Raw genomic sequence first — 27,883 nt, 5'->3', positions numbered from 1 at the left:
AAACAGGCCCTGGCTGGTGTGGCTCAGTGGATTGACCACCGGCCTGCCAACCGAAAAGTCACCAGTTCAATCCCGGTCAGGGCACATGCCAGGTTTGTGGGCCAGGTCCCCAGCTGGGGGCACGCAGGAGGCAATTGATCGATGTTTCTCACTCTTTCTCTGTCCCTTCCCCTCTCTCTAAAAATAAATAAATAAAACCTTTTAAAAAAGTTTTAAAGAGTTACTGTATCACCTGTCATTCTCCTCCCAGGTGTATACCCCAGAGACCTGAAGCCATGTTCATAAAAGACTTGTGTAGCAACCCAGACAACCATTAGTCAGTGAGCAGCATACGGACCGTGGTGCAGCCATATGAGGGAGTACATCTAAGCCACAGGTGGCAGACACAAGGCCCACTGGCCGAAACCGGCCCTCCACCTTGTTGTATCTGGCCCGGCCCCTTGTTTCTACCTGGCAACAGCGCTGAGCTCTTGCTTAGCAGTTAAGGAGTAGTTACATTTGTACAGTCCTCAAATTACATTTGGCCCTTTGAAGGCAACCGCGAGGCTGATGTGGCCCCTGGTGAAAACGAGGTTGACACCCCTGCTCTAAGAAATGCAAAGGAATTGCATACGTTTATAACATGGAAAAATCGTGAAATAATTGTGTGGAGTGAACAATCCCACACAAGAGCACGTCCTAGGCGATGCCATGCCATGCAGCTCTGGAAAATGGAAACCGTTCTGTAGGGACGGGAGTCAGGGCAGTGGTTGCCTGGAGTCGGGGCGAGGCCGAGAGGTGGGTGGGGAGATGGCAGAGGGACAGGAGCGCCGCTGGCTCTGTTCATTGTCTTTACTTCCTCCGTGGACTCACAGATGCACACCTATGTCAGAATTCATCTCATTGTGCACTTTAAATGTGCAGGTTCATATGTCGGTTATACCCCCATACAGCTGTGTATTAAAAACAGTGGTGTTTAAAGAAAGGGTGACCATTTACTTAGTTGTTTCTGTTTCATCAAAGAAGGTGAATGGCAACTAACCAAAACAAAAGAAAACAAAAGTCTTCAAAATACGCATGTTAAGCAGTTGTTCTCAGCCTTTCAGAATCACTGTTCCCTCGAAGACAATGATTTTATAACACCTCCTTTACTGGTGTTTGTTGAACAAACTCAAAAGGGCTGGAGGCTTTGGCTAGAGATAAATGATAAAGGTTTATGAAGGGGTTTAGGGCATGCTAAGCAGGAGCACAGCTAGGCAGTACCCGGAGTATGGTCCCAGGATATCGGTGTTGGAGTCTGTTGTCCTGCATGCACTGGTCCGAAGAAATGCACAAGCAGCAGTTTGCAGTGTGGAAAGAAAAGTAGTTCAATAGTGAATTGGCCAGGCTGGAGACAGGAAGCTCATGCTTGAGACCTGATTCCCGACGGTGTGTAGGCACAGATTATACATAAGGCAAAATCAGGTTAAATATAAGGCATCAAGGGTTAGGGGGTGTGAACTCATGCCGGGAGCTGATTGGTCAGAGGTAAGATAAGGATGGTCAGTCATTTCTTCAGGTTTTGAGGACAGTTCTGAGGTCTGCCCCAGAGTCTGTCTGGTCTCATGGGAAAGTAGCCAGGGGAGCTTAATGTAGGCCAAGCAAGATGTTCTCTTTAGCCTGCCAGGGGTCCCGACCTGTGATCTTTAGTCAGGGCTGGGCTGCTGTCTTCCGCTATCTCAGGGGTTGCTGATTATCTCAGGGAAAGGCCAGGTCACTGAGGGGTGTAGAGAGAAAGAGATATGATTTCTGGTGGTTGGGTTTAAAACTAAATTTAAACAAAGTCATGAGGAACCTTGGTAAGAGTTCTAACAGTAAGCAGTACATTCTCAGCCTCTGGCCTGGCCTGAGATGGAACTCCCCTAGATGACTGGTGGTCTGGCTCTTGGATGTCAGGTGGTCTGGATACATGAACATTCTTTCCTGTGTCCTTCAGGGGGTAATCAGGGTTACCTGCAGGGTTATCTGCAGATGTGTGGTATATCAAGGTATTGATGCAGGACTGGGAAGTGCAACGGATTAAGTTCCTAGGACAGTTCAAACAAGAATAGAATCATTTCTTCAAGCCTCAACCACCTTGATTTTAGCAATTTAGCTGCTTGATGATAGTGACTGCATTTTATTTTTGCATTCTATTCCTCAACTTTAAGGAAATAGATAAACAGAAATAACTTACCACATATCCAATTTATAAAATCAGCAGAATATTCTCTCTGGACCTTAAAGGAAAACTAAAAGGTGAGGGATTTATACTATATGGCATGTATTTCAGGATGTAAGTGCTCAGGTGTGCTCTAGACATAAATGAGGAGTCGCTGGAGAGTTGTCTGCGACAGCTCAGCTCTGCACCGCCCGGGCCTGTGCGGTTCTGGAGACCAGGCCCACCATCATCCTCATAGACCAGGTTTTCGCTAAGTCAGCACCAACGCTTGGCAAAGTTTCTAACAAAACAGTCTTTCCTTAATTTGCACAGTCATTGTGTTACTGCACAGGGGCCTGGCCCTGAGCGGGTCCTCGTAGGGCCAGCTGTAGCGTGTGGGTTCTTGACTTCGTTGTGTGGGAAAGATTTCACAACACGAGTCCTGGTGACTCTGACGCTAGTGTTTATTAAAGCTGGGGATGAAGAAACAAGGGCTTAGCATAGAAGAGGCAATGGGGGAGCCTGGGCTGGGCTGCCTTCACTCACTGGGAAGTCAGAGAAAGGGGCTTTGGGGACAGGGTTAAAGGATTAGCCCGGGATGAGCTGCCCACTGCCTTAGAGTTTGGGGGAACGTGTGTCTGTGAGGAAAGAAGTGGGGATGGGGTAGGGATTGGTGGGGGCTGCTCCCCGGAGGGAGAGCCTGTGCTGGGTCCTTTGTCTTGAGGTGTTCATCTCTTTCTTGTAGGTGGGAATCTTAGGGGAGCTTCCAAGGGAGGGTTTCAGCGGAGTATTCATGAGTTCTCCAGGTCTGCCCTTTCAGGGTTAGGGTCTCCACTGATTGGTCAGTGACAGGACGGAGGGTCTTTAGTCATTGCAGTTGTTCCGGCTTCCCCACATGGTTTTGCTGCTTTTCTGGTCCTGGAGCCTAAGTACAACTGAGTCCTAGTTGTTAACTCCAGGGAGGTGACCTTTTGTATCTGGCTGTAAATTGCTCCGCTGTTGTGTTCAGCTCTCTGTCTCAGTTTTCCTGTTCTTCTTGCCAAGGAAATTTCCCAGCTTCTCGCTGTCCCGTCTCAGTTGCATTCCTGAAAAAAAAAAAAAAATTGAGGCACATTTAAACTTGCAAAACAGAAAATACACACTGTGTGTATTTTCTGCCAGAAGCTGGCATTGGGTTCTAGACTTAGGTAATTGAGGCAGGGCTTTCACCTACATAGACGCCTGCCGGGGTCTCCCTCCGCTGGGACTGTCCTGTGCCTCACAGGCACAGGGCCCTGGCTCTGCCTCGGTCACTACGACAGACAGAATGTGGACTGACAAAACAAGCCCTCTTGAGAAACCTGTGTTTTTGAGGAAGGAAAAAGCACTCAAAAAACAAACCCGAAAGTAAAGCAAAAAACATAAAAAGGAAGAGCATCTTGAGTTACTTGCATTTGTAAGTGACTTAAAATCCTTCCAGGACTATGTTTTCCAAGGAGGGGCATTTTGGGGTGGGGATGGGGGAGGATCACTCTCATGGGTGATTTCCCAAACCATTGTCCTATATATTGTGAGCTCAGAGAAGAGCGGAAATGTGCTTTCAGTTGTAAAATCCTTTCTCCGTGATTGTAGACCAGATCCACCCTTCTCTGTCACATTGGGTGTTATGGGTCAAAGACCATGCTCAGAGTATATCTGGAAATGTGGAATTTTAATGAAGTTAAGGCCTTTACAAGTTTGAGATTTTACCTTAGCTGGACGATGAAAGATCTTATTTAACAAATGACAGGCAAAGCCATCGGTCGCTCCTCACTGCTGTTGCGTTGGTCCCAGGCCCTTCCAACCTGCTCTCTTCACCTCGTCCCAAAACCCTTCGCTGCAGGCCTCGCTCACCCTGTTCCCTTTGCCAGGAATCTCTTGCTGGACCCATTCCCCTGCCCTGAAGGTCTTGGCTCACACAGGCTGTGAAGATCCATTTCTCTCACTGGGCTCCGGGACGGTGGGGCTCTCTCTCCCTAGTGTTTGGCCCAAAGCATGTGTCCAGTTCCTTCATGGATGAGTAACTGATGGGACCTCTGCCCACATCGGAATCCAGTCAAGTCAGCAAGTCCCCCCCTCCCCAGTTCAGTTTCCAGCTTCCTCATCTGGTTCTGTTGCCCCATTCTGGGCAGTTTTCCCAACTCAGACCCTCCCCCTTTAACTTTCCATTCCCCTCCCAGCCCGACCATTCAGATGTCCTGCTTGCTTCCTCTCCCTTCCTGGAGCACCTTCCCCACAGGCCTCCTGCCACTGTTTATTTGTTTTTTCTCCTCCTAGGCCTTAGCTAATCCTTTCTACTGTTCTTGACCTCTTCTATCCAGCCCTGAGCCGTCCTTCTCTCAATCTGCTTGAAACCTCCCTGGCCCTTCTGCGGCTGTCTCTGACCATGGTAAACAGCCCTGGGTTAGCCAGGCCTCGCAGGCCCAGGGCCCGAGCCCAGCATGGGGAGTGGCGCAGAGAACAGACACCGGAGGTCTGAGCCACTCCCTTCCTGTCTGCTCACTGCCTTCTCCTCCTCGCCAAGAAGGCGTGTGTGCGGGAAGAAACACCAAAACCCTAGCCAGAAACCCAGCTCCAGGAGAAGTCAGTGAGGTGGGCAGGAAGAGACCGGATGTGGTCATGGGGACGCCATGAAGAGCATAATCCTCTGTGGTCTGTGGAACGATGCCGCTCTCCCCCGAAGACGTCCGCATCCCGATACCCAGAACCTGTGCATATGTTACCTTGTACAGCAGAGGGACCTGGCAGTGTGATTAAGTGAAGGATTTTGAAATGGGGAGACTTGTGTATTGCATGGGCCAAATAATCCCACATGCCCTTATGAGATGGGCAGAGAGGAGGTCAGAGAGAGAGGGAGAGGAGATGCTGAGCTGGTTTCGAAGGTCAAGGAAGGGGCTTTGACCCTAGGAATGGAGGTGACTTCTAGAAGCTGGACAGGCAGGGAAACCAATTCTTCCCGAGATCTTCCAGAAGGATCGCAACCCTGCAAGCCCACTTCAGATTTCCGACCTTCAGCAGTATAAGATGATACATTTGTGTTATTTAAAGTCGCTGAGTAGTCATTTGTTACAGTTTGTTACAGCGGCTCCAGGGCCGTTGTACAGCTTCACACAGAGTTCAGATTATACTCTGTGTGTGGTGGGAGGCCACCAGTGGGGTTGGAGGGGAGTAATCAGTTTTTAGGGTGATCCTTCTGGCTGCTGTCCAGGGGAATAGTTGTAAGGGGAGGAAATGGGGAATGGTGAGGAGGTCCCGGCAGTGGTCACTTGCATGGGTTGGAGGCTGTGGGGCTGCAGAGGGTGACTAGATGACCACACACATCCTACAAAGTGGAACGGATGGGACCCGGGCCTGATCGGACCAGGGGCCCTGATGGTGGGGGTGGAGGATGACCCCCATGTTTCTGGGCCTTTCCCGGGGCAGGGAGCACAGAGGAGGAAGGTGAGGACTGGACAGAGCCTAGACTAGTGCCCAGGGTTTGGAGCGGGGGGGGCGGAGCCAGGGCAGGTTGGAAGGCTCCGGTTTCCAGGGGAGGGTTTCACGTGATCCGGACGGGCAGATGTGGCATAGACGTGCCAAGGAAGAGTCCCCCGAAATTGAATGCTTATTCAGTGAACTCGTGCTGTGGAAGAATTCTGTAAGTTGTAAACATTAGAGCTGGCTGGGGATGAAGCTTAGAGTCCACGTTTTGCCATTTGAGAATGTTGCTTTAGCTGCATTTTGGTAGATGGGAACTGGGGATGTATCCGTTACTTCACAGCAAGTTGCCCCCAAACCTAGCAGCGTAAAATAACAGTGTACATTTACTCTCTGGGTCAGGGATCTGGGAGTGGCCTCGCTGGGGGGGGTCTCACTCCGGGCTTCTCATGGGATTGCAGTCAGTACGGCGGGGCCAGGGCTGTGGGCCTCTGGCAGCTCAGTGAGGGCTGACAAGGTCTGCTCCCAGGTCCCATGTGGTTGGAGAGTTAGTGCTGGCCACTGGCAAGGTCTCACCACAGGGGCTTTCTAGAGGGCCCTTTGAGTGTCCAGCGTGAACGCCGTGAGAGATGACAAGGTGAAAGCCACAGCGTGTTCTAAACCTAATCTTGGGAGAGATGCCCTATCATTTCTGCAATGTCCTATTTTGAAAGAGGGCACTCCACGGGGTCATGTAGGGCTTAAATTTTTCTAGTCTTTGCAAACACTTGTTGTTATCTGATTTTCTGATGCTAGCCAACCTAGTGGGTGTGAAGTAATATCTCGCGGTGGTTTTGGGTTCCATTGCTCTGATGACTAATGATGTCAAGCAACATTTCATATGCTTACAGGCAATTTGCATATGTTCTTTGCTCCTTTTCAAATTGGGTTGTCTTTTTCTTAATGAATTGGAAGAATTTGTTATGGGCTCTGGTTATAAGTCCTTTATCAGACTTTTTAAAAAAAGACTTTATTTATTTTATTTTTAGACAGAGGGGAAGAGAGGGAGAAAGAGAGGAAGAAAAACATCAGTGTGTGGCTCCTCCTTGTATGCCCCCAACCGGGGACCTGGCCCACAACCTAGTCATGTACCCCTGACTGGGAATCGAACCAGGAACCCTTTAGTTCACAGGCCAGCAGTCAGTCCACTGAGCTGTACCAGCCAGGGCCAGGCTTTTGATTTGCAAATATTTTCTTCCGTTCTGTGGGTTGTCTTTCACTTTCTTTTTTTCCCTACTTCTCCAAGGCTGTGTGAGGATTCAGTTTGTTGATAGTGCCTTTTGAAGCATCATTGGTTTTCATTTTGACGAAGTCCAGTTAATCTGTTTTTTTGTTGTTGTTGCCCATGCTTTTGGTTTTGTATGTAAGAGTTTATTGCCAGATTCCAAGATCATAAAGATTTACTCTTATGCTGCCTTCCAAGAATTCTGTAGTGTTAGCTTTACATTTGTAACTTTTGTATGTGGTGTGAAGTAAGCGTTCAGCTCTATCTTTGTATTATCTAGTTTTCTAGCAATATTTATTGAGAAGACTATTCTTTTCCCTTTGAATGGTCTTGACACCTTTGTCAAAAATCGTCTGGGTTTATTTCTGGATTCCGAATTCTATTCCATTGATCCATGTATGCCTATCTCCTTATGCCTGCCTTAATTATGGTTGTTTAATAGTAATTTTGAAATCAGGAAGTGTGAATCCTCTGACTTTGTTTTTCTTCTTCAAGATAGTTTTGGGTATTCTAGGTCCCTTGAGTTTCCATATAAATTTTTGATTAGCTTGTCAATTTCTCCAAAGAAGCCAGCTGGGATTCTGATAGTGATTGCATTGAATCTGCTTAGAACGGGCACCTTTGTGTGCCCTTCACATATTTTAATTCATTTAATTTCCACAACAGTCCTCTGAGGTTGGTCCTGCTCTTATCCCCATTTTACAGACAAGGAAACTAAGGCCTAGAGAGGTTATGGACTTTGCCTAAAGTCATACCGCTGGCCAATGTCCGGCCCAGGATCTTGAGTCCATGTTCATTACCACCATGTTAAGCTGCCTCTGTGATGACTAGTTTACCTTGGCCAGGCTTCCCCTGAATGCAGGTTCTCTGGCCCTCTCGTGCAGTTGGGGGCCTCAGTCTCAGGCAGACCCCTCAGGGCTCCACCTTCTTTATGTTCCAGGCAGACGGTGAAGATCATGTACTCCTCCAACGATCCTGCCAAGCCCAAAGGGAGCTCCAAGGTGGATGTGAATGAGGAGGCTGAGGCTCTGATTGTCAAGTCCCCCCAGAAGGAGCGGGAGCCGTCCCTGTTCAAGGTGCTCTACAAGACCTTTGGGCCCTACTTTCTCATGAGCTTCCTATTCAAGGCCCTGCACGACCTTATGATGTTTGCCGGCCCGGAGCTCTTGAAGTAAGACCTCTTCCCTCCCAGCTGGGCAGCTCTTCACATCCTTGACCTTTCTCTCGTGATGCTCCTAACTCTCCCCTGGGGTCATGCGGCATGCCCCAGGGGGCTTACAGCCCAGTCTCTTGCTTTGCCTGCTGTGTTAGTGCTTTGCTTTATTAGCGTCTTAATTAAGGCCACTTTGAGTGCAAGTAACAGAAACCTACTCTGCTCCCTTGAAGCCAAAAGGGGGAAGATAGAGGATTGTCTTAGGAAGTGAGGAGCATGTCAGATCACATGAAAACTGCAGCCTCAACCAGAGAGTCAGAAGGGCGGTCCCCACCTCTCTGTTTCCCTCCCTCCCTTCCTCCCTCCCTCCATGTCTCTCTTACTGTCTCTTTGTTTCCTCTCTCTGTGTGACTCTTTGGGCCACACATTTGTTCACTAACCCTTCCTGCTCTGTTCCCTGTGGTCTCTATTTGGTTATCTTTGGGCGACTCACAGGTGGTGAGATAGAACAGTCAGTGTGAGAAACCTAAGGCCCCCTGTCATGCGAGAGTGGTTTGGGCAGCCTGCACCCTCGGGTCGCCACCTATAAACTTCAGCACTAATGTTCACGTCATCCGGCTTGGGAGACAGTCAAAAATGCTGAAACTGGAAGACTTTTCCCTCCACGTGCCTGGCATGGTGTGATGTCGTTCTGGGCTCTGTCCTTGCTCCTTTGCAGATTGCTCATCAGCTTTGTGAACGACAAGAAGGCCCCGGACTGGCAGGGCTACTTCTACACGGTGCTTCTGTTTGTGTGCGCCTGCCTGCAGACCCTCGTGCTGCACCAGTACTTCCACATCTGCTTCGTCAGTGGCATGAGGATCAAGACCGCCGTCATTGGCGCCGTCTACCGGAAGGTGGGTGAGGCCGGGTTGTGGGCAGGCGAGCTGACTTTGACATCTGCTGCGGCCTCAGAATCTGTAGGGACTTGGCCAGGTCATCCTGGGACCACCATGGGGATTGTAAGCCCAGCTTCTGGAGCAGTAGCCACCAGGGTGGCTAAGTGACTGCCAGTGTGGCAAGGATTGATGGTTATGCCTTAGGCCTCAGCAAGGCTGATTTCAGGGGTGAGTCTGTAAGACGTCCCTGAGTCCCCATGTCAGCCATAGGGGGTTGAATTTCTTAGGTGGTGTCTGATTTGGGGAAATCCAAGTTCAAATCCTTGCCCTGATGTTCATAGTTTGTGTTTGAGTTGAGCTTGTTCTAACTCTCTATTTGGACTGAGAAGATGGCCCATTCCCTGGATGACAGAGTACTTAGCAAGCATTTGTGTGCCGTCTTAAAGGAACTGGATTACTGTATTCTTAGTCCCTGAGTTCTTTAGCCTCTGGGGCAAGGACACTGCTTGGGCCCAGTGGGTTGGGATAGTCAGAAAAAATGGACTAGATCATTGATTCTCAGCCCTGTCTGCAAGTTAGACTTAACCCGAAGAGGTTTAAAAACTTCTGATGCCCAAGCCTCACCCCGACCAGCTAAATTAGGATCTCTGAAAGTGGGAGCCAGGCATCAGTATTTCCAAAAGTCCCCAGGTACTGTTGTGAAACCACGTTGGAGAACCAGGGTGATTTTGTCCCTCCAGGTGATGTTTGGCCATGTGTGGAGATCTTTTAGGTTGTCATAACTGGGGGCAGGGACATCTAGTGGGGAAAGGCCGGGGATGCTGCTAAATGGCCTGTAATGTACAGGAGCACCCCACTAAGAAAGACCCAGGCTCAAACGCCAGGAATGCCAGCACTGAGAAACCCTGGCCCACACCTTGGTTCTTCCGTGTGTCTGGGGACCACCAGCATGGGCATCACCTGGGAACCCATTAGAAATGCAGAGTCTCAGGACCTGCCCCAGACCTGCCGAATCAGAGCCTGTGTGGTAACAAACGTCCCAGGTGAGGTGAGTGCACATGTACCAGTGCGCGAAGCCCGAGTTTAGGCGACTTCTATGGTCCCTTCCCCATTGAAGAGCTCGAGATGGGGAGGCAGTGAGTGCCATCAGTCAGAGTAAGGGCTTTGTGATGAGACGGACAAGCTGGGGAGGCAGGTAAGTCGGCAGGGGAGCAGGAAAGAGTGGCCTTTCCACACGCGAGCAGTCTCCTTCCTTCACATGCACCTGGAGGCATTCCTGGGCTCTTTACCTGCCACACTCACCCTCTTTCCCTCTCCTTTGTCCCACAGGCTCTGGTGATCACCAATTCTGCCAGGAAATCCTCCACCGTTGGGGAGATCGTCAATCTCATGTCTGTGGATGCCCAGAGGTTCATGGACCTGACCACGTACATTAACATGATCTGGTCAGCCCCTCTGCAAGTCATCCTTGCGCTCTACCTTCTGTGGCTGGTGTGTGTTTAATGTGGTTCCCAGTCATGTGGGGAGGGACCTCTGTGTGTGGGCGGTGGGGGTGAGGGAGCTGGTGTCTATGATAAGAAGTCATATAATTCATTGGTATTTATGCTGTCATTTGCTTGTTATTTTCTGACCCATCAGCCAATTTCTGGTTATTTTCTTCCTTTCCTCAGTTAGGTTTATGTTCCTTTCGGTGGAATGATATTTGCATTTATTTTCTCTTGAAAGTGTATGTATTTAACAAGCCTACAACATACACTCCATATTTCTGCCACTGTATTCTCCTACATACTAACCTACCCATTTATTCACTGGTCCTAAATATGTTGGTCAAGATAATACCTCTTGGTTGCAAAGGGTAGAAATATATCAGATGAATCAGCAAAGGTCTGCTGAGAACAAACAGCTTCTGAACAACAAACAACATGAAGAGACTAAACAGAGATGGCTGGGAAGCTAGAGGAGCCCTGCGGGGACTCTCCCGGGGGAGAGAGGCTGAGGGAGCGGGTGGGTCCTTGCCTGAGGTCCGCTCCATTTCCGCAGGGCTGATGGGCGCTCTCAGCTGGGCTTTGGCCTGTCCACAAGGTCACTACAGCAGTTAACAATGCCCAGAGCCATTTGTGTCTGAACAAAGGGAGCAAGCAGGAGCAGCAGGTGTCACCACCTGTACCTGGCCTTTCTGCTGGGACCACTCTTGTCAGATCAGCCAGTGCCCCAGAATCTGGCTGGATTCCCAGACTGTCCAGCACATGGGCCCTCACAGAGGTCACTTCTACACAAGACCATCTTTTGTGTAACCAATGAGAGAGACTCAGAGAGCAAACTGGAGGGCTGCAGGAGCTCTCCGGGGACTGCAGGGGTTCTCCAGGGTCTGAGGGGCCAGAGAAAGCCACTAATTTTTTTTTTATTTATCCTCACCTGAGGATATGCTTATTGGTTTTAGAGAGAGAGGAAGGAAAGCATTGATTGGTCGCCTCTGCATGTGCCCCAAACGGGGGATCAAACCTGCAGTCTAGGTATGTTCCTTGCCTGGAAATTGAATCCGCAACCCTTTTTGGTGTGTGGGATGATGCTCCAACCGACTGATCCATCTGGCCAGGGCCGGAGAGCCATTCATATATCTCCTCTGTTTCTGTAGGGTGGGTAGGGGCTCTATCCAGGCCTCTGGCCTGTCTGCAAGGTTGCTGCAGTGTGCTTCTGGACACACCACCTGAGCCCATTTTGGCCCCAAACAAAGGGAGCACACATGTGGTCTCTCCACCCATAGCCTCTTAAGTTAGTTAGGCCAGTGCCCTGTACCTGCTGGGCTCCTACTGGTTGCCAGAACCACCTGCCACACACTGCCTGCTGAGACCGCTTCTAATTAGGCCACTTCCCCAAGACTTGGAGAGAGAACTGTTTTGTGTAATTTGTATAAACAAACACAGAAAGTTAAACAAAATGAAAAGACAGAAGAATCTCTCTCAAATGAAAGAATTAAGAAAAATCCCCAGAATCAAAACCCTAAGGAAATGGAGATAAGTAATTTGCCTAATAAAGAATTCAAAGAAACAGTCATAAGGACGCTCACAAACTCGAGAGTGGAACAGAGGAACTTAGGGAGAACAACAAAGAGAAAGTATAAGAAAGAAGAAAGCAGACCCAAAGAATACAATAACTGAAATGAAAACTACATTAGAAGGAATGAACAGCAAATTAGCTATACAGAAGAATGTATCAAAGACCTGAAACCCTAGTGGAAATCAACCAGTCAGAAAAGCAAAAAGATAAAGAATTAAAAAAAATGAGCATAGTCTAAGGGACCTCTGGGATAACATCAAGCGTACTAATATCTGCATCATAGGGGTTCCCAGAAGGAGAAGAAAGAAGAGGATAGAAAGCCTATTTGAAGAAATAATGACTAAAAGCTTCCTAACCTGAGAAAGGGCATAGACATACAGGACCAGAAAGCACCAAGAGTTCCAAATAAGATGAACCCGGAGAGGCCCACACCAGGACATACTGTAATTAAAATGGCAACAATTAAAGAGACAATCTTGAAGGCTGCAAGAAGAAAACGAGTTCCATATGAAGGAAACCCTGTAAGACTATCAGCAAATTTACAGGTCAGAAGGGAGTGTTGGGACATCTCAAAAGTGCTGAAAGAAAGGAACCTACAACCTAGAATAATTGCCCCAGCAAGGTTATCAGTCATTCACCATTGAAGGAGAAGCAGTGTCCCGGACAAGCAAGAATTAAAGGAGTTCATCACTATTAAGTCAGCTTTACAAGAACTGTTAAAGGGACTTCTTTAAGCAGAAAAGGAAAGGCCATGACCAAAAATAAGAATGTATGGGAAAGGAAAAAAATCTCACAGGTAATGCCAAATATTTAGTAAATACAGCAAATCAGATACTTGAAAAGCTACTATGAAGGTCCAAAGGAAAAAGTGTAAAACAATTCAAACTAAAATACGCAGTTAGGAGATACTCAACACAGAAAGATCTAAAACGTGACATCGGTAACATAAAGCATGGAAGGGGACGTAAAAACATGGTCCTTACAAAATATATTCAGACTTACTGTCTTCAAATTGATTGCTACAGATAATGATAGATAAGGTGGGGCATAAGCAGGCTTGCAGTTCATATGGAAAAGGATACAGTAATTAATAAATAGTAATACAGGAATAAACTCTCTGTTTCTCATACAACTGTACACCTGCTTTTGCCCCACCTGTACAGAAACCTCATTGTAACCACAAACCAAAAATCTACAAAAGATACACAAAGAGCAAAGAGAAAGGAGCACTAAAGAACAACAGTGAACCACAAGGGAAGAGATCAGGAGAAGAAGAAAGGGTACAGAAGACAGCTATAAAACAACCTAAAAACAATGAACAACATGGCGAAAAGTGCATACTTAATCATCGCTTTAAATGTAAATGGGTTAAATGCTTCAGTGAAAAAGCATAGCGTGGCTGAATGGTTTAAAGTCATGACCCATCGATGTGCTGGCTGTAAGAGACTCAGTAGATCTAAAGACACATACAGCTTGGGAAAGAAGGGATGGAAAAAGATATTCCATGCAAACAGAAACAAAATTATATGTGCCTCCTTGGGCAAGGGCAACAAAAGAAAAAATAAACAAATGGAACTGTATCAAACTAAAGAGCTTTTGTACTGTGAGGGAAATCAAAAGACAAGCTGTTGACTGGGAGAAGATATTTCCAAATGATATTAATCGAATAAAGGATTAATATCCAAAACATATGAGGAAACTCCTACAACTTAACACCAAAAAAACACCCAAAGGACCTGAGTAGACATGACTCCAAAGAAGACATAAACATGGCGAACAGACCTGTTGAAAGATGTTCAGCATCACTAATCATCAGGGAAATGCAAATTAGAACCGTAGTGAGATATCGTCTCCCTTGTCAGAATGTCTATTGTTAATAAATCAACAAATAGCAAGTGCTGGTGAGATGTGAAGAGGGAGCCCTTGTGCACTGTTGGTGGGGACGTAAACAGGCACAGCCACTGGGAAAAGCAGTGTGGAGGTTCCAAATAATTCAAGATAGAACTACCTTATAACCCAGCAATGGTACTTCTGGATATTTATGCAAAGAAAACAAAACTAATTTGGAAGGATACATGTGCTCCTGTGTTCAATGTAGCATTACTAGTAATAACCAAGATATAAGACCTAAATGAATGGATACTCAATGAAATATTATTTGGTGATAAAAAAAGAATGAATTCTTGCCATTTGTGACATAATGGATAAACCTAGAGGATATTTATTATGCTAAGAGAAATAAGAGAAAGACAAATCCCCTATGATTTCACTTCGATGTGGAATCTAAAATAGAATGTGACCCATAAAATAGCAGAAACAGGCCCGCAGTTACGGTGAACAAGCTGATAGTTGCCAAAGTGGGGTAGTGGACAGGTGGGAATAAAAGAAAAACAGAAACAACTGAAAAAACTGAGTTGGGAAAAGTGGCAAGGGTAGAAAGAAGGCACTACATTCAAAATATCTGCACTACAGTCCACTACCAGTGTCTGCTGAGTAGTAAGATGGTTAGAGCTTCTCATTTCAGGCAACACTTTTTTCTGCCCTCCGGTTCCTTGGAGATCTCTCTCTCTCTTTTTTTAATCCTTACCTGAGGATATATTAGTTGATTCCAGAGAGAGAGAGAGAGAGAGAGAGAGAGAGAGAAGCATTGATGTGAGAGAGAAATCAGCCAGTTGCTTCTGTTTGCACTGTGGTTGGGGCAGAACCTGAAACCCAGTCACGTGTCCTGACCAGGGAATTGAATCAGCGTCCTTTTGGTTTACAGAATGACGCTCCAACTGACTGAGTCACACTGTCTAGGGCTCCTTGGAGATCTCCTGATGCAGTTTTGTGTTTGAGGCAGATAGGATTACAACATCCAGTGTTATGGCTTCAGGCATAATTGCAATATCTGAGTACATTTTTAAAAGATTTTCTAAAAATCCCACAATTTAAAAATAGCCTAAGCAAATAAAGGCAATTTGGGGAATGCATGAGTGTAACTGAAAAGTCCAGGGACTTCAGACATGGTTGGATCTAGGAGTTCAAGGAATGCTGCGGGGACTTAGCTTTGCTCTTAATCATTTTTTCAGTCATGTTTTCCTGCCAGTTAACGTTATTCCAGTGGGATTTCCCTAAGTGGCTTTTATATAGCTTTGGGCTTGTATTACTTTTACAGATAGTGGTGTCAGAGAAAAGAGTACTCACTTCTCTTTACCTTAGCCGGAGCCCCAGGGAGCATTCTAATTGGCCTGGCACAGTCCTGTTCACATCCCTGAACCAGTCACTGTGAGGCAGGGGGAAAATTCCTGTCTGGTTGGGGACCACTGGCAGAGACCAAAAATAGGTTTCTCTGATTGGCCAGCCTAGGTCCTAAGCCCTCTCATTGTGGAAGGGGTGGAGGTATGATGGACACAGCCCTTCTACCAAAAGAGGGGCAGTTTGCAAAATCAGAAGATGATGAGCAAAGATGCTCATATCCTGTCACATGCCTTACTCTCCACGCCACCCCCCTCACCCTGCTCTGAGCCTTTGCATGTGCCTTTCGTTCCACCAGGAACACCCTTCCATACTTCCTCCCCAAGATGAAATGCTATCCACCCCTGAAGACTATGGCCAGTGCCGCCAATTTTTTTCCTTCTCAATTAGAGGGACTTATTCCTCTTTTGAATCCCAGTAGCTTTAGTATAGAAACTCATCTGATTTTGTCTTTTAAAATAGTGTTTTGCACACTCAGTGTAACACCCCCTCCTCTCTTGGGAGTGTGTTAGCTACTCATGGACTCACAGGGTCTTGTTTTTGGAACCTGTGGGTGCAGTCCCAGTGGGGCCTGCTGCATAATAGGTATGCCACAAATTATCTGTTGCTTTGGCTGTATTTTATGGTTTTTGTGTATTTATAGAGAAGATAGCAAATGATTATAAATTGTTTCTCTTAATGAAACTTAGAAAATAAATACTAGAATTTAGATATCAAAATTAATGCCTTTTTGGCACCCACTTCCCCAGAAAGTGCTGCTGTGAGCAAAATATTTTTGGAATACTTCTTTTAGAATTGCCTTTGGGGTTGGTTTATGAACTACTAAGAAAATTGTTTTGTTTCAGTGAAGGTTGCTGAATGTATTATTGGTACTTGGGGCCAGTTAATTGTCTGTTTTGGGGGGCTACCCTGTGTGATGTAGGGTGTTTAGCAGCATCCCTGGCCTCTACCCACAAGACACCAATAGCACAAAACTCCTCTCAATCCCCAGTTACGGCAGCCTGAATGTCTCTAGACATTGCCAGATGTCCCCTTGGGGGAAATTTCTACTTGGTTGCAGACCACAGGCTTAGAGCAAAAATAGGTTTCTCTATCTTGACCCTCAAAAACATGATATATAGGATAGTGGGTGACAGCGTGGGCTCGACTCCAGTTGCCTGGGTTTATTAAATCCTGCCTCATTCCATCACTCGTTCTATGATTTAGCTCTTAATACCCCTAAGCCTCAGTGTCCCCTTCTGTAAATTGGTGATGATGACAGTACCTCTTATCAGAGGGGTGTTGAGACAGTCGAGGACATTAATGCAGATAACGTTTATGGAACAGTGCATGGTCCAGAGATTTCTCGGTTATTTTTAGTTACTATTTGCTGTCGCCATTCTGAATGCTTTACTTTGTTGGTAGAAATCACCTTTGTTCTCAAAGGTAGATTAATCTTCACATCACCAAAGCCATTTGGGTCAACAGGAGTATTTTTTTGGAACTAGGCCTGGAGCCGTTGCAGGTTACGACTGGGAAGGGACCAACACCCCTGTTTTTCTGAACACATAAGGGGAAAAAAGAACCACACGACTTGTAATTCCATCTCTGTGTTTCAGCTAAGTAAATCCACACAGGGCCAACTTCTCAGGCTGACTCCTTGTATTTGTGGAATTTGAAAGAAAGAGATCTGTATTGTCACCCCCTGTTAACCTCTCAGAGACTGTAGTTTCCTTGTTTGCAAGTGGGATGAGAAAAAAATCTACAACCTCTTATCTGTAAATCCCAGTCGAACAGCTCTGAAAATCCAAAGTTTTTCTTAACTCACTTGGTGGCTAACCTTGACCTGAATGGGTGTGAACTATTTATAACCTTAATTGTTTCCCTTCCATGGGAATATACTTATTTTGCTGCTGAAAAATCAATGCATCTGATTATGGACTGCTGTGCCAGGACCTGCTGGGATGGGTGCAGTCCAAGGGTGTATACCTGTGTGTCAGGAGTCCCCAAACGCAGGCTGGGCGGTGATTCAGGAGAACGCAGGGCTGTCATTTGTTACAGCAGGCTGAGGGGAGGGCAGAGCTGCAGGGTCAAAGTTTTGGGGGGAAGCAGGTACAGGCTTCCAAGCATCATTCCAGTGGAGTCACACAGGATGCCCTTGACTCCGCAGAAGCCGGATGAGACAGCTCGTGGGGAGTGTTGCCAGTCAGGGAAGCTTGATAGAGACCTGGAGGCCAGGGTTTTGTTGGGGGGCTGGTCACATAGTCAGCCTCTGCCTGGCACTTGCCAAGCTCCCAGACTTCCAGGAGGAAAAGGGGGTTCAGCACACAGCATGTTATTTGTACCAGCAGTTTAGGCACAGGGGGTTGGTGGGGGTCGGTTGGATCAGTTCTGAGAATGTGGGAACCCTCTCCAAACCCGAGCTCCCATATGCAGCCAAGGGCTAGGTTTGTAAGCAGACCTCCCCACAAGGTAAATCCTCAGGCTGTCTGTTAACTGTTTTCTGCTCAAGACCTTATTACCTTTCTAAAATCCTAAAGTTCGAATTTGCAAAACTCATTTGGTCCCAAACGTTCCAATAAAGGGCCGTGGACCTGCATGTTCTTAAAGGGGTTGTCGCATCTCCTGAGATGGTCAGGAATAGATCTGAAAAAATTTGACAGCCCATCGTTGGGTTGAAGTACAATAACGAGGGCAAACTCGCTGGCAGAGTTGGAGCGGGGAGGCTCGGCCCTGTGTGAAGGCCTGTGTTCTCTTTCCTCCCTTAGAACCTGGGCCCCGCCATCCTGGCTGGCGTGGCCGTGATGATCTTCATGGTTCCCCTCAATGCCGTCATGGCCATGAAGACCAAGACCTACCAGGTAGGCTCTCTGTCTCCACAGGACTCCAGGCTGGGCCCTCGCCTGCGGTCTTTCTGTGTGGGTTTTAGCTGAGTTCCTTCCGCCCAGGCTGTGGGGTTCTCAGCCTCGCCTGCCTGTTGGGATCCCCCAAGGAGCTTTAATAAATACTGATGTCCAGGCCCCACTCCTGGGACTCTGATTCAACTAATACGGGTAAGGCCTGGGCGTCTGGAGTCTTTAAAGCTTCCCCGGTGATTACAATAGGCAGCCAAGGTTGTGAGCTCCTGAAATCATTAGACCTAGTGAGCCAGTGTCTGAAATCATGTTCGTGAGCCTCCAAGAAATTCATTGTTTCCCAGGAATGTATTCATTTGCGTGTGTGTTTTAAGAGGTAAGCAAAAATTACCCCTACTTTCACCCTCTCACCTTATGCTAGGTGCGCTGGTAAACTCTCTAGTTTCAGAGACACTTTTGTGTTTTTTAAGTTTCTAAATTCCCAAGTAGCAGAGTGAATGCCTTCTCATTGTTTTAAAAAGTGTCCAAATAATAGAAAGGTTTCTATAAAACCTTTAAAAAGGGACGTCCCCTTTCCTATCCTCAACCGCAGTGAACACCGTGCAGCAAATTCTTCTAGAACTTTGTATACATTAATGTAGAGATGTGTTTAAATGGTTAGGTTTGGTGTATGTGTGCGTGTGGGGTTGTGGTTTTTGTTTCTTTTGAATTGTTACCACATATATTTTACATGACCGGCCTGTTCGGCAGCCTGACGTCGTCATTTGACACCACGCCTTGGGGATCTGGAGCGTGCCACAGCCTGACTTCATCCTCTTGAACTGGTGCCTCATGGTCCATAGCAGAGACAGGCCAGAGTTTTTTTTCTCTGCTCCCATGTGGACGGCTGTTGGCTATTTATGAAATGCCTGTGGCACTTCAAAGAAGAGGGCCTGACCTCACTGATGAGGCCTTAGGAGAGCTGACCGTCAGGATGTGGGCCTGTCGGAAGGAGGACTCCTCAGGCGGGGGTGGCAGGGGCAGGACAGGACAGGCAGGGACGGGGGCTTGTGGCCATGTCACCTTTTATCCTCTTGGTACGTAGGCTTCCCTGAGCAGCCTGCTTCTGAAACTGCTTCTTGAAGTGTCCTCGTCTGTGGCCCAGGCATGACCACAGCATTTAATGATTGGGTTCTCATGAGCATTAAATGACTAAATGCATGTAAAGTGCTCAGAAAAGTGCCTGGCGTATGGAAAGAGCCAGATGCCATTGGAAATAGTTAACAATATATGGCGCGGGCACCCAGGGTTTGGAACCAGTTCCAGCTGTGGTAGGAACACTTTGGAATGATAACAACCACACCCTGGCTGCAAATTTATAAAGCAAATAACAAAATGGAGGGGAAGAACCCAATATGATTTCTCTCACGTTTGGATCCGTGGAATAGGAACCACGTCCCCCTTTCTTCCCTGGATATCGGAAGGATTTTCTTGCCTCTACTCCTTGATCTAATAGGTTTCTTTCTGTCTAATTTAATGTGATTCGAAGCAGGCTTTTTCTCTCACTGATAAGAGCCCCTTGGAGTGGTCTCAGGGTCAGCAGGAGGGGTCCTGGCAATTGCAGGTTCAGCTCCATTTTTACACCCTTAGGAAGGCCCCTTCTTGGTAGGTGGGGGTGTGGAGAGGTGATGTGCTGCCAGGGCCGAAGGGAGCGGACCAGCCCCAGGTGCGAGCTGATTGCTCTTCTCCTTGAAGGTAGCCCACATGAAGAGCAAAGACAGTCGGATTAAGCTGATGAATGAAATTCTCAACGGGATCAAAGTGCTTAAGCTCTACGCCTGGGAGCTGGCATTCAAAGACAAGGTGTTGGCCATCAGGCAGGAGGAGCTGAAGGTGCTGAAAAAATCGGCCTACCTGGCAGCCGTGGGGACCTTCACCTGGGTCAGCACACCTTTCCTGGTGAGTGAAGCCAGATCTATCTTGGCCCGTATTATTTTAATGTTTTGTTTTCATACCTGAGTACGTTTAAAATTTCACTATTCCAACAAGGTCTTCTATCATTCCCTTTATTTTTTTTAAAAAAATTTATTTATTTATCTTTAGAAGGGGAAGGGAAGGAGAGAAATATCAATGTACGGTTGCTTCTGGTGCATCCCCTGCTGGGAACTGGCCTGCAACCCAGGCATGTGCCCTGATGGGGAATTGAACCATGATCTTTTGGTTCGCAGGCCTGGGCTCAATCCACTGAGCTACACCAGCCAGGGCTTTATCATTCCCTTTAAAATTGTCACACACACATCCTTTATTTTATTCATCATACTTAGCAGCTTCCAACCCAGGGTCCTCAAAGCAGCCAGTTCAGGACCTGTTTGTTACAGGCAGGTTCCCCGTGAAATGAGGAGTTTGCCGCAGGCCGTTCGGCAGCACTCTCTGCATCCTTTTTGTAGAGAAAGTCTTGCTGAGCATACAGGTGTCAGCTGAACTGAACTGCGTGTTCAGTGCTGTAGCTGAGCTGCATTACGGTGTCGGGTCCTTCCCTGCCGCTGACTGGCCACAAACTTGTGAGCCGTGCACCGCACTTTGAGTGGCAATGCCAAACACACTCCAGAATTTACTTGTTGTTTAATTTGTTGTGTCTCCCCTGGAGTGTCAGCTCCAGGAAGGCAGGGATTTGGTCTTTTCCGTTCACTGCTCTATTCTCAGTGCCTAACATAGTGCAAGTTGGTACCCAACACATATTCTTCATTGATCGTAAAGAAAAAATTCAAACCATACAGAAAGTTATAAAATGAAAAATAAGTTGTCTTCCTTCCCATCGGTCCCTCTCCTCCAAAGTGACAATTTCATGTATGTTTTCAGAAAAAAAAGTGTGTATTTGGATATTTAAAAATATTTTTAATATATTGAATGGAGTCATAGTCTACTTTAGTGTTGTAGACCTTTTTGGACTTCACTGTATAACCTCTCGGTTCCTGCTCAGATCCGCTTGGTCTGCCCTGACGGATGCTGGTGCAGTGCGTAGGTGCGCCGCAGCCGACTTAGCCTGGCTCCCAGCCCTGGCTGTCCAGGATGCTCCTCATTCTTTGCTCTTATGGTCCACGCTGTAGCGAATGTTCCAGTGTGCATGGTTTGGGGGAGTTTAATGGGTCTGCCCCAGGCTGGCTAGCTTTGAAAAGTTTAAAGACAACAGTGCAAGCTATTGTTTTACGAAGATGGCCCCAAACCAAGAGGCCATATGGAAATGGATCACACACAAGTGATAGCTAAGAATGGTTAAAAATGATTTCAGATGGTGCCCATGTTTGTGTTTTACTGTCTTGGTATTCTAACTATGTCTTAAAAGTGTTGTGCTAATAATGATTATTACTTAGTTATATCAGCAAATATATATTCTTATGGGAAGTTCTAGGAACTAAAAGCACACATTTTCATAAGTTTCTTTTAGACTAGCATTTGCTTCACCATAGCTGAATTGCAGGTGGAATGTTTAAGGCAGTTCCTGCCTTTAAAAAATATATATTTTATTTATTTTTTTAGAGGGGAGGGGAGGGAGAATGAGAGGGAGAGAAACATCGATCAGTTGCCTCTCTCAGGCCCCTAACTGGGGACCTGGCCCCAGGCATGTACCCTGACTGGGAATTGAACCAGTGACCTTTTGGTTGGCAAGCCAGTGCTCAGTCCACTGAGCCACACTAACCAGGGCGCTTGTCTTTTCAGTGTTTGTTGAAGTGTATTCATTCTGACACTGGATTTTACTAGGTTCCGCTTAATGTCGTTAGAGTTGGAAATCTCCTGCTAGGCAGTGTGGGGAGAAGCAGCAGTGCTCACACTCGAGGGAGTGTTGGGATCACCTGGGGGGCTTGCTGAGGCACAGCTCCCTGGGCCCCTCCCGCAGTTTTAGGTCCAGTAGGTCTGGGTAGGGCCTGAGTATTAGTAGTTCTGACATGTTCCCAGGTGCCACTGATGCTGTTGGTTTGGGGTCGACACTTGGGGAACCACTGGAGTAAATCGTCACTCCTCAGTGTGGCTCACAACCAGGGTGTATTACCTGGTTGCTTATTAGAAATGCACCCCCTCGGGCCTGACCCCAGACCAGGCGAAACAGAATCTGAATTTTAGCAGTCTCCCCTCAGGCGGTCGGAGAAACAATGACAAAAAGTAGGAGTAAGCAGAGTTTGTGCAGGAGCAGCCAGTAAGTGTTGTAGGTGTTCTGAGCCATATGGTCTCTATCACAACTACTTAGTGTAGCCACAGATAATACATACATGAATGGTTGTGGCTGTGTTCCTGTAAAAATTTATTTATAGACACTGGATTCATATAATTTTTGCATCATAAAGTATTATTTTTATTTTAAAAAAAACATTTAAAAATGTAAAAGCCAGTCTAAGCTCAAGAGCCAGACATCAACAGACGTGGACCACGGGCCATAGGATGCCGACTCTAGAGTGGAATGTTCCCCTGAGAGTCAGGACATCTGCTGAATCCTGCTGCCGGCTCACGTCGTGACGCAAAGCCAGTCATTCTGTCTCCCTGCCTCTGGGTTTTCACATGTGCAACATGAAGGGGTTGGGCCTCTGGGATGTCACACGCAGGGCTCTGTGCCGCCCCACATCCCCGCCCACACCAGACACCCACAGCCGGTCAGGGTGTTCTCTCCCACCACGTTCTGTTTGAGCAACACTCCAGGTGACCAGTGTCGATTGCCCAGAGTTGGCACGAGAAGTGGCTTGACATCTCTTAGTTATTCTGGGACTCTGTGTCCCTAAGATGCCCCCCTTCCAGCTCAAACACTCCAACAGTCTGGGTCAGCAAGTTCTGCTGTCTCATTCCGTTCACATTCCAGTGTCCCCAACCGTCCCCAGGTACTTGACACCCCTCCCTGGGTTGTAAAAGTAAAAACAGTGTAACACCGGATGGTCGTTGTATAGCATGTTCATTTTGTTATTTTTCTTTTTAAAAAATATACTTATTTATTTTTAGAAGGGAAAGGAGGAAGAGAGAGAGAGAAACATTGATCAGTTGCCACTCTTATGCCCCCAACTCTGACTGGGAATCAAACCAGCAACCCTGTGGTCTGCAGGCCAGCACTCAATCCACTGAGCCACACCAGCCAGGGCAGTTTTTCTTTAAGTTGTTAAATAGTCTCTACATGTTTATAACTGTTTATTGTATTTTGTATACGTGATACATTTTGTTTTAAGGACAGCCATGCATTGCCATGGTAAAAATTGTTAAAAACCTTCTTGAAGGACTTGTAACAGGGTTTTGCGACCTCTGTGCTCTTGACACTTGGAGCCTGATCATTCTTTGCTTCTTTGGTTGGGGGCTGTCCTCTGCATGGTGTAGCATTTAGCAACACTCCCGACCTCTACCTTCTAGATGCCAAGTGGTGCCTGTCCCTCCACCTCTCCAGTGGTGACAAAATAGTCTCCAGGCATGCAAATGCACACTGCCCCCCAGCCTGGCTTCTTCTGTGTATTTACAGAGAAAGCCTACATATACAACATAACAGTGACTATGTGCAAGTAATGCCATTAAACTCTTTTAGTTACTTTTATACAAGTGATAGCAATCATTCAGAAATCCAAGGTGTTTGAATTGCTTTTTTTTTTTTTAAATAGGAAAAGATCAGCAGTCGGAGGGAGCAAGCGTCAGGGTTTAGTCTATGGTTTGTGTTTTCTAAGGACAGGGGATCCTTTTCTCAGAACCCTTTCCCCTGCACATTAGATCCTCTGATCAGACTGAGTTTCCAGCTTGTCACCTGAATGTGCTGACCCTTCATGTATCACCTCCTGCCCTGGTCTCCATTAGGAAGCCGCAGCAAGAGATGCTTAAGAGGGGGACCAGCTTGACCTTGAATCTGCCACTCATTTTTGGGGTGGGTGATGGGCTTCCTGAGATGGAGTTTGTTGAGCTGTTGGGCATGAAACAGATGAGCCTGGGTGTCAGCTGGGACCTGGGCCATGGCTGAGACACCGAAACCTCTGACTACATTAGGATAAAATATGTGGCCCTTGGTTTCTTTGGAAGGTGTTCGCACATTCACTGGTGAATTCTTGTGCTTCAAGGATGATGGGGTGTTTACCCACTGATAGGTGTGATGGAAGACAGAGGCCTGGGGAGGTCAGACAGGAATGGGGATGCCATAGAGTGGGATTGATGGGATTGTTTTTCTGGAGTATGGGGACTGACATTTACTATGTCCACATAATACCCTTTCCTTAAAATAGCATCTCTAGGCAGCCAGCAGTATTTAGCATTTTCTGCCTTGGAAGATTTGTGTGCTTCTTGTCTTCTACTTATCTTGTGTCTCCCTTCAGTAGATAATTACCATTCCAGATGGTAGTTATCTGTTGCAATTCTCTGCTGACCAGATCATACATGGACGTTGTGTTTTTTTTACTTGTATTCCTAGAGCAGGGGACTCTTCAACAGGGGACTTGGCAAATGGTGCACACTCCATAAGTGTATGTAGAGGAATGACTGAATAAATGAATGAATGAAATATGTGAGGAAACTATTAGTCAGGAACTCTTTGCAAAAGGCAGAAACCTAACTCAGATTGACTAGAGTGAACTAAAAAGAAAGAGGGATTTTTGAGTCACAAACTGGAAACTAGGAAAGTGCTGGTTTTAAGTATGATGAGGGTCTCAGGCATGGCTAAATCAAGGTGCTCCAGTGATCCGTATCCATCTCTTAGTTCTGCTTTCTTCTTGGTTTTTTCCTTTTGTCAGACGTGTGCTCACCGTGCAGTTACAGTTATACTGTCACCCCAGTATAACTCCTGTGAGGAGAGAACCCCCCCTTTTTCCGTTAGTTCCTGCAAAGCTGTGGGATTGAGTCTTGTTGATTCTACTTGGCCACAAGCTTATCCTGAATCATTATAGCCCGGGAGACAGGAAGTTTGGAATGACCCTGCCTGGTCGTGAGTTTGGGGGGGCATATGGGCGATTCATCTGTGGTTGAAGCTCATAGACTGAGATTGGGGGAGGTTCAGTTCCCCAAAGAAAAACTGAGGTATTCTTACCAGCACCAGGGGAATGGATGCTGGGCAGGCAGAAAGAACAGATGCGCACACAAGGAGATGTCAGGTTATTTTAGGGGTTGGGCTGGTATCAATAGTTCAGTCATTTGCTGCAGTTCTCAGTGGTGGCACCATTAGCACTTAGAGTGGGACTTAGAGTTGTTCTTTGTTGTTTGCGAAGGATTTCTCCCATTCTTTACTCTTTTGTGTTACAGCTCGGTAGCCAACCCCAGCTCTCCACCACCTGCTACCCCAGTCACCTTCACATTCTAAACACCCCCTGATAGAGAGAACCTGGCTAGTACCTATTTCCTACTAGACTGTGAGTCTCAGTGAGACGGGCAGGCTACTCCCTGGGTCCAGCTGGCAGGAAGCTGAGGACCCATTAATTGCCTCAAAGCTTTCCTTTCTCCTTATAGCCAGTTAGCAGCTATACCAAAGTACATTGCTGTTTACAAGATTTATTTTGGTGGTCGTTCATGCATGCATGCTAGCCAGATAGACTGTCCTTTAGGTGACCTTCTCTTATTTAAATACCAAAAAACACACCCCTGGGTGGAGACTTAATATGCTAATGAGACATGTGATTCATAAAGAAGCATGTAGTCATACCAGGCAAACACCAAAGCGTCCCCACCTCTACATATTTAGATGTCACACTTAGATGTCATCTTTCCTGCCTCAGCTCATTTAAAATTGTTCCCTAGCTTTTGTTCAGGGAGCAACATTTCTGTTTTTCCCTTTAGATGCGCTCCCTTGGCGCACAAACTACATGTAGTAAACCTCTCGCCCAAGTACTACTTCATTGGGAAGTTTCTTGATTTCTATCTGAGGAGTTCCCAAGAACCTGGATGGTTCAGTGGTAGGATTCTCACCTGCCTCCTGGGTTTGGTTCCTGGCCAATGCACCAGGCTCTGTATGGGTTTCCGGTGACCTCTTGATTTCTGTCCTGAGAAGTCACAAGAACTCAAGGTGCCGATACCACCAGGATCTCCATTTTGCCTCACCTCAGCACACAATGCCTGGCACACAGTAGGTGCCCAGTCAGTAATTGTTGGATGAATGAATGATCCCTGCTTCCTGGAGAAGCCAGGTCTGTGGGTCTGACACGGGCCACGTGGTGTTGCTCCCTCTCTGCTTGTGCCCTGTGCTGCCGGCAGGCCCCTGTCAGTGGGCCGAGGGTGCTGGTGTGTTCTGGTGGTGAGATGCTTGAGGCCTGGTTCTCTCCACTGCTGAAGAGATACATCTGAGTGTATGCCCTCCTGCCTTCAGACAGGTCCATCCACCCACCCACCCACCCATCCATCTGTCTAGCCATCTCTGCACCCACCCACACACATTACCTCAGTATCTGCCCTGGCCCAGGTGCTGTCCCAGGCACCGATGATGGAGCAGTGAATACCACAGACAGAGTTCCCTGCCCTCGTGGAGTGTTCACTCGTTCTAACTGGGAGAGACAGATGGCGAACAATAGGCATAATAAAGGCATCATGGTGCATGCCAAACTGTCATAGGTGCTGTGGCGAAAAAAGATCCAGGTTAGAGCTATGGGGAGGGCATCCGTTTTACAGTTTGACCTGGGACGACCAAAGACCCCACTGAGCAGGCGACGCTCGAGTTTTTACCTGATGGAGGTGAGGAAAGAGTGAGCGGAAAGGCCCCGAGGCAGGGCTCTGCCTGCCCCATGGAAGAAAGGACCGTGGAGGCGAGCGGGGCTGGAGCGGAGGGAATGAGCGGGAGAACGGGTAGGAAGGGAGGCCGGGCAGTTACAGACAGCAGGGGCCCCGGGGCCTAGCTGCTACAGTAAGCAGAACAGACTGACTTTGGTGAGGTGGGCTTTTAAAAAACAATTTGTTATTTTTATGGCAGCGTAATTCACCATTTTTAAGTGTAAAACGCAGTGTCCTTTAGTATAGTCACAAGGTTGTGCAGTGGCCACCACTATCTGATTGCAGAACACTTCCTTCGCCCCAGAAAGAAACCTCATTTGGCAGTCACGCCCGGTGTCCCGTAGCCCCCAGCCCCGGCCCCCACTGCTCCACTTTCTGTCCCTGCGGGTTTGCCCATCCTGGGTAGTTCATTCCAGTGGAGTCCCACTGCTGCGTGGCCTTGCGTGTCTGCCTGCGTTCACGTGGCGCCTGTTCCAGGGTCCCTCCCACTGTGCGTGTCATCGCTTCCTTCCTTCCTGTGGCCGAACGCTCTTCCTCTGTGTGATGTATTTGGGGGATTCTGAGTGAAGAGCACCTTCGGACAGGAGGTCGCTGCCCGGAGGAGGGGAGCCAGGGTGGTGCGCAGGCATCCCAGGGAGCAGGTGTTGGCGGCTTTTGGAGCGCCTCGCCTCCCTCTTGGCCGTGGAGCCTGGAACGTGGCAGTGCCTTGCCACAGGGTCACCCGGCTTGTTAATGTTAGAGCCAGAACAGGAACCGGCTTGGCTCCCCTGTGCCTCGCTCTTGGGACTGGTTTATAGGCTCTTTGGAAGAACCGTCCAAGGAGTTTGGACTGAGTCCTGTAACAAATAAAAACAGCTGCCATACATATGCTGCGTTTTGCTGTGCCCTGGGCACTGTGCTAATAAGTAAGCACTGCACCTAAGTGCCCGACTTCCTGCCGCAGCAGCTCTGCAAAGGGCATCAGGATCCCTGCTTCCAGAGGGAGGCTCGTTGGAGAAGCGAGGTGGCTCACCCAGCCAGTATGGGGCCAAACTTACGGTTTTAATTTTTAAGCTTTACAACCTTCTAGTGGGTACCAAAAAAAAGAGGCACCTGAGACCCTGAAATTATACCAAACCACAGCCACACCAGAGGCTTCAACTTGAATCTCCTGACTTCTAGCTCTCTGCCCTGGGCCCAGTTTGTGTCCCC

At 47.5% G+C, this 27,883-nt stretch overlaps 1 protein-coding gene across 2 annotated transcripts in view; it reads left to right on the top strand.

The window, feature by feature from the left end:
* Positions 1-27,883, top strand: part of ABCC1 (ATP binding cassette subfamily C member 1) — a 138,083-nt gene that overhangs the window by 61,561 nt on the left and 48,639 nt on the right. For both annotated transcript variants that reach the window (XM_053672155.1, XM_053672154.1), the window contains exons 8-12: positions 7,798-8,028; positions 8,729-8,906; positions 10,218-10,379; positions 17,930-18,022; positions 19,751-19,954. In XM_053672155.1, coding sequence (XP_053528130.1) covers positions 7,798-8,028; positions 8,729-8,906; positions 10,218-10,379; positions 17,930-18,022; positions 19,751-19,954 — 868 coding nt within the window. The remainder of the gene's footprint in view (positions 1-7,797; positions 8,029-8,728; positions 8,907-10,217; positions 10,380-17,929; positions 18,023-19,750; positions 19,955-27,883) is intronic.

This window comes from Artibeus jamaicensis, unplaced genomic scaffold, assembly GCF_021234435.1.
Source record: "Artibeus jamaicensis isolate MK-2021 breed Jamaican fruit bat unplaced genomic scaffold, CSHL_Jam_final contig_729, whole genome shotgun sequence".
Classification (NCBI taxonomy): Eukaryota; Metazoa; Chordata; class Mammalia; order Chiroptera; family Phyllostomidae; genus Artibeus; species Artibeus jamaicensis.
Note: the sequence above shows the minus strand (reverse complement) of the source record. Positions and strands in the feature narration are given on the sequence as shown.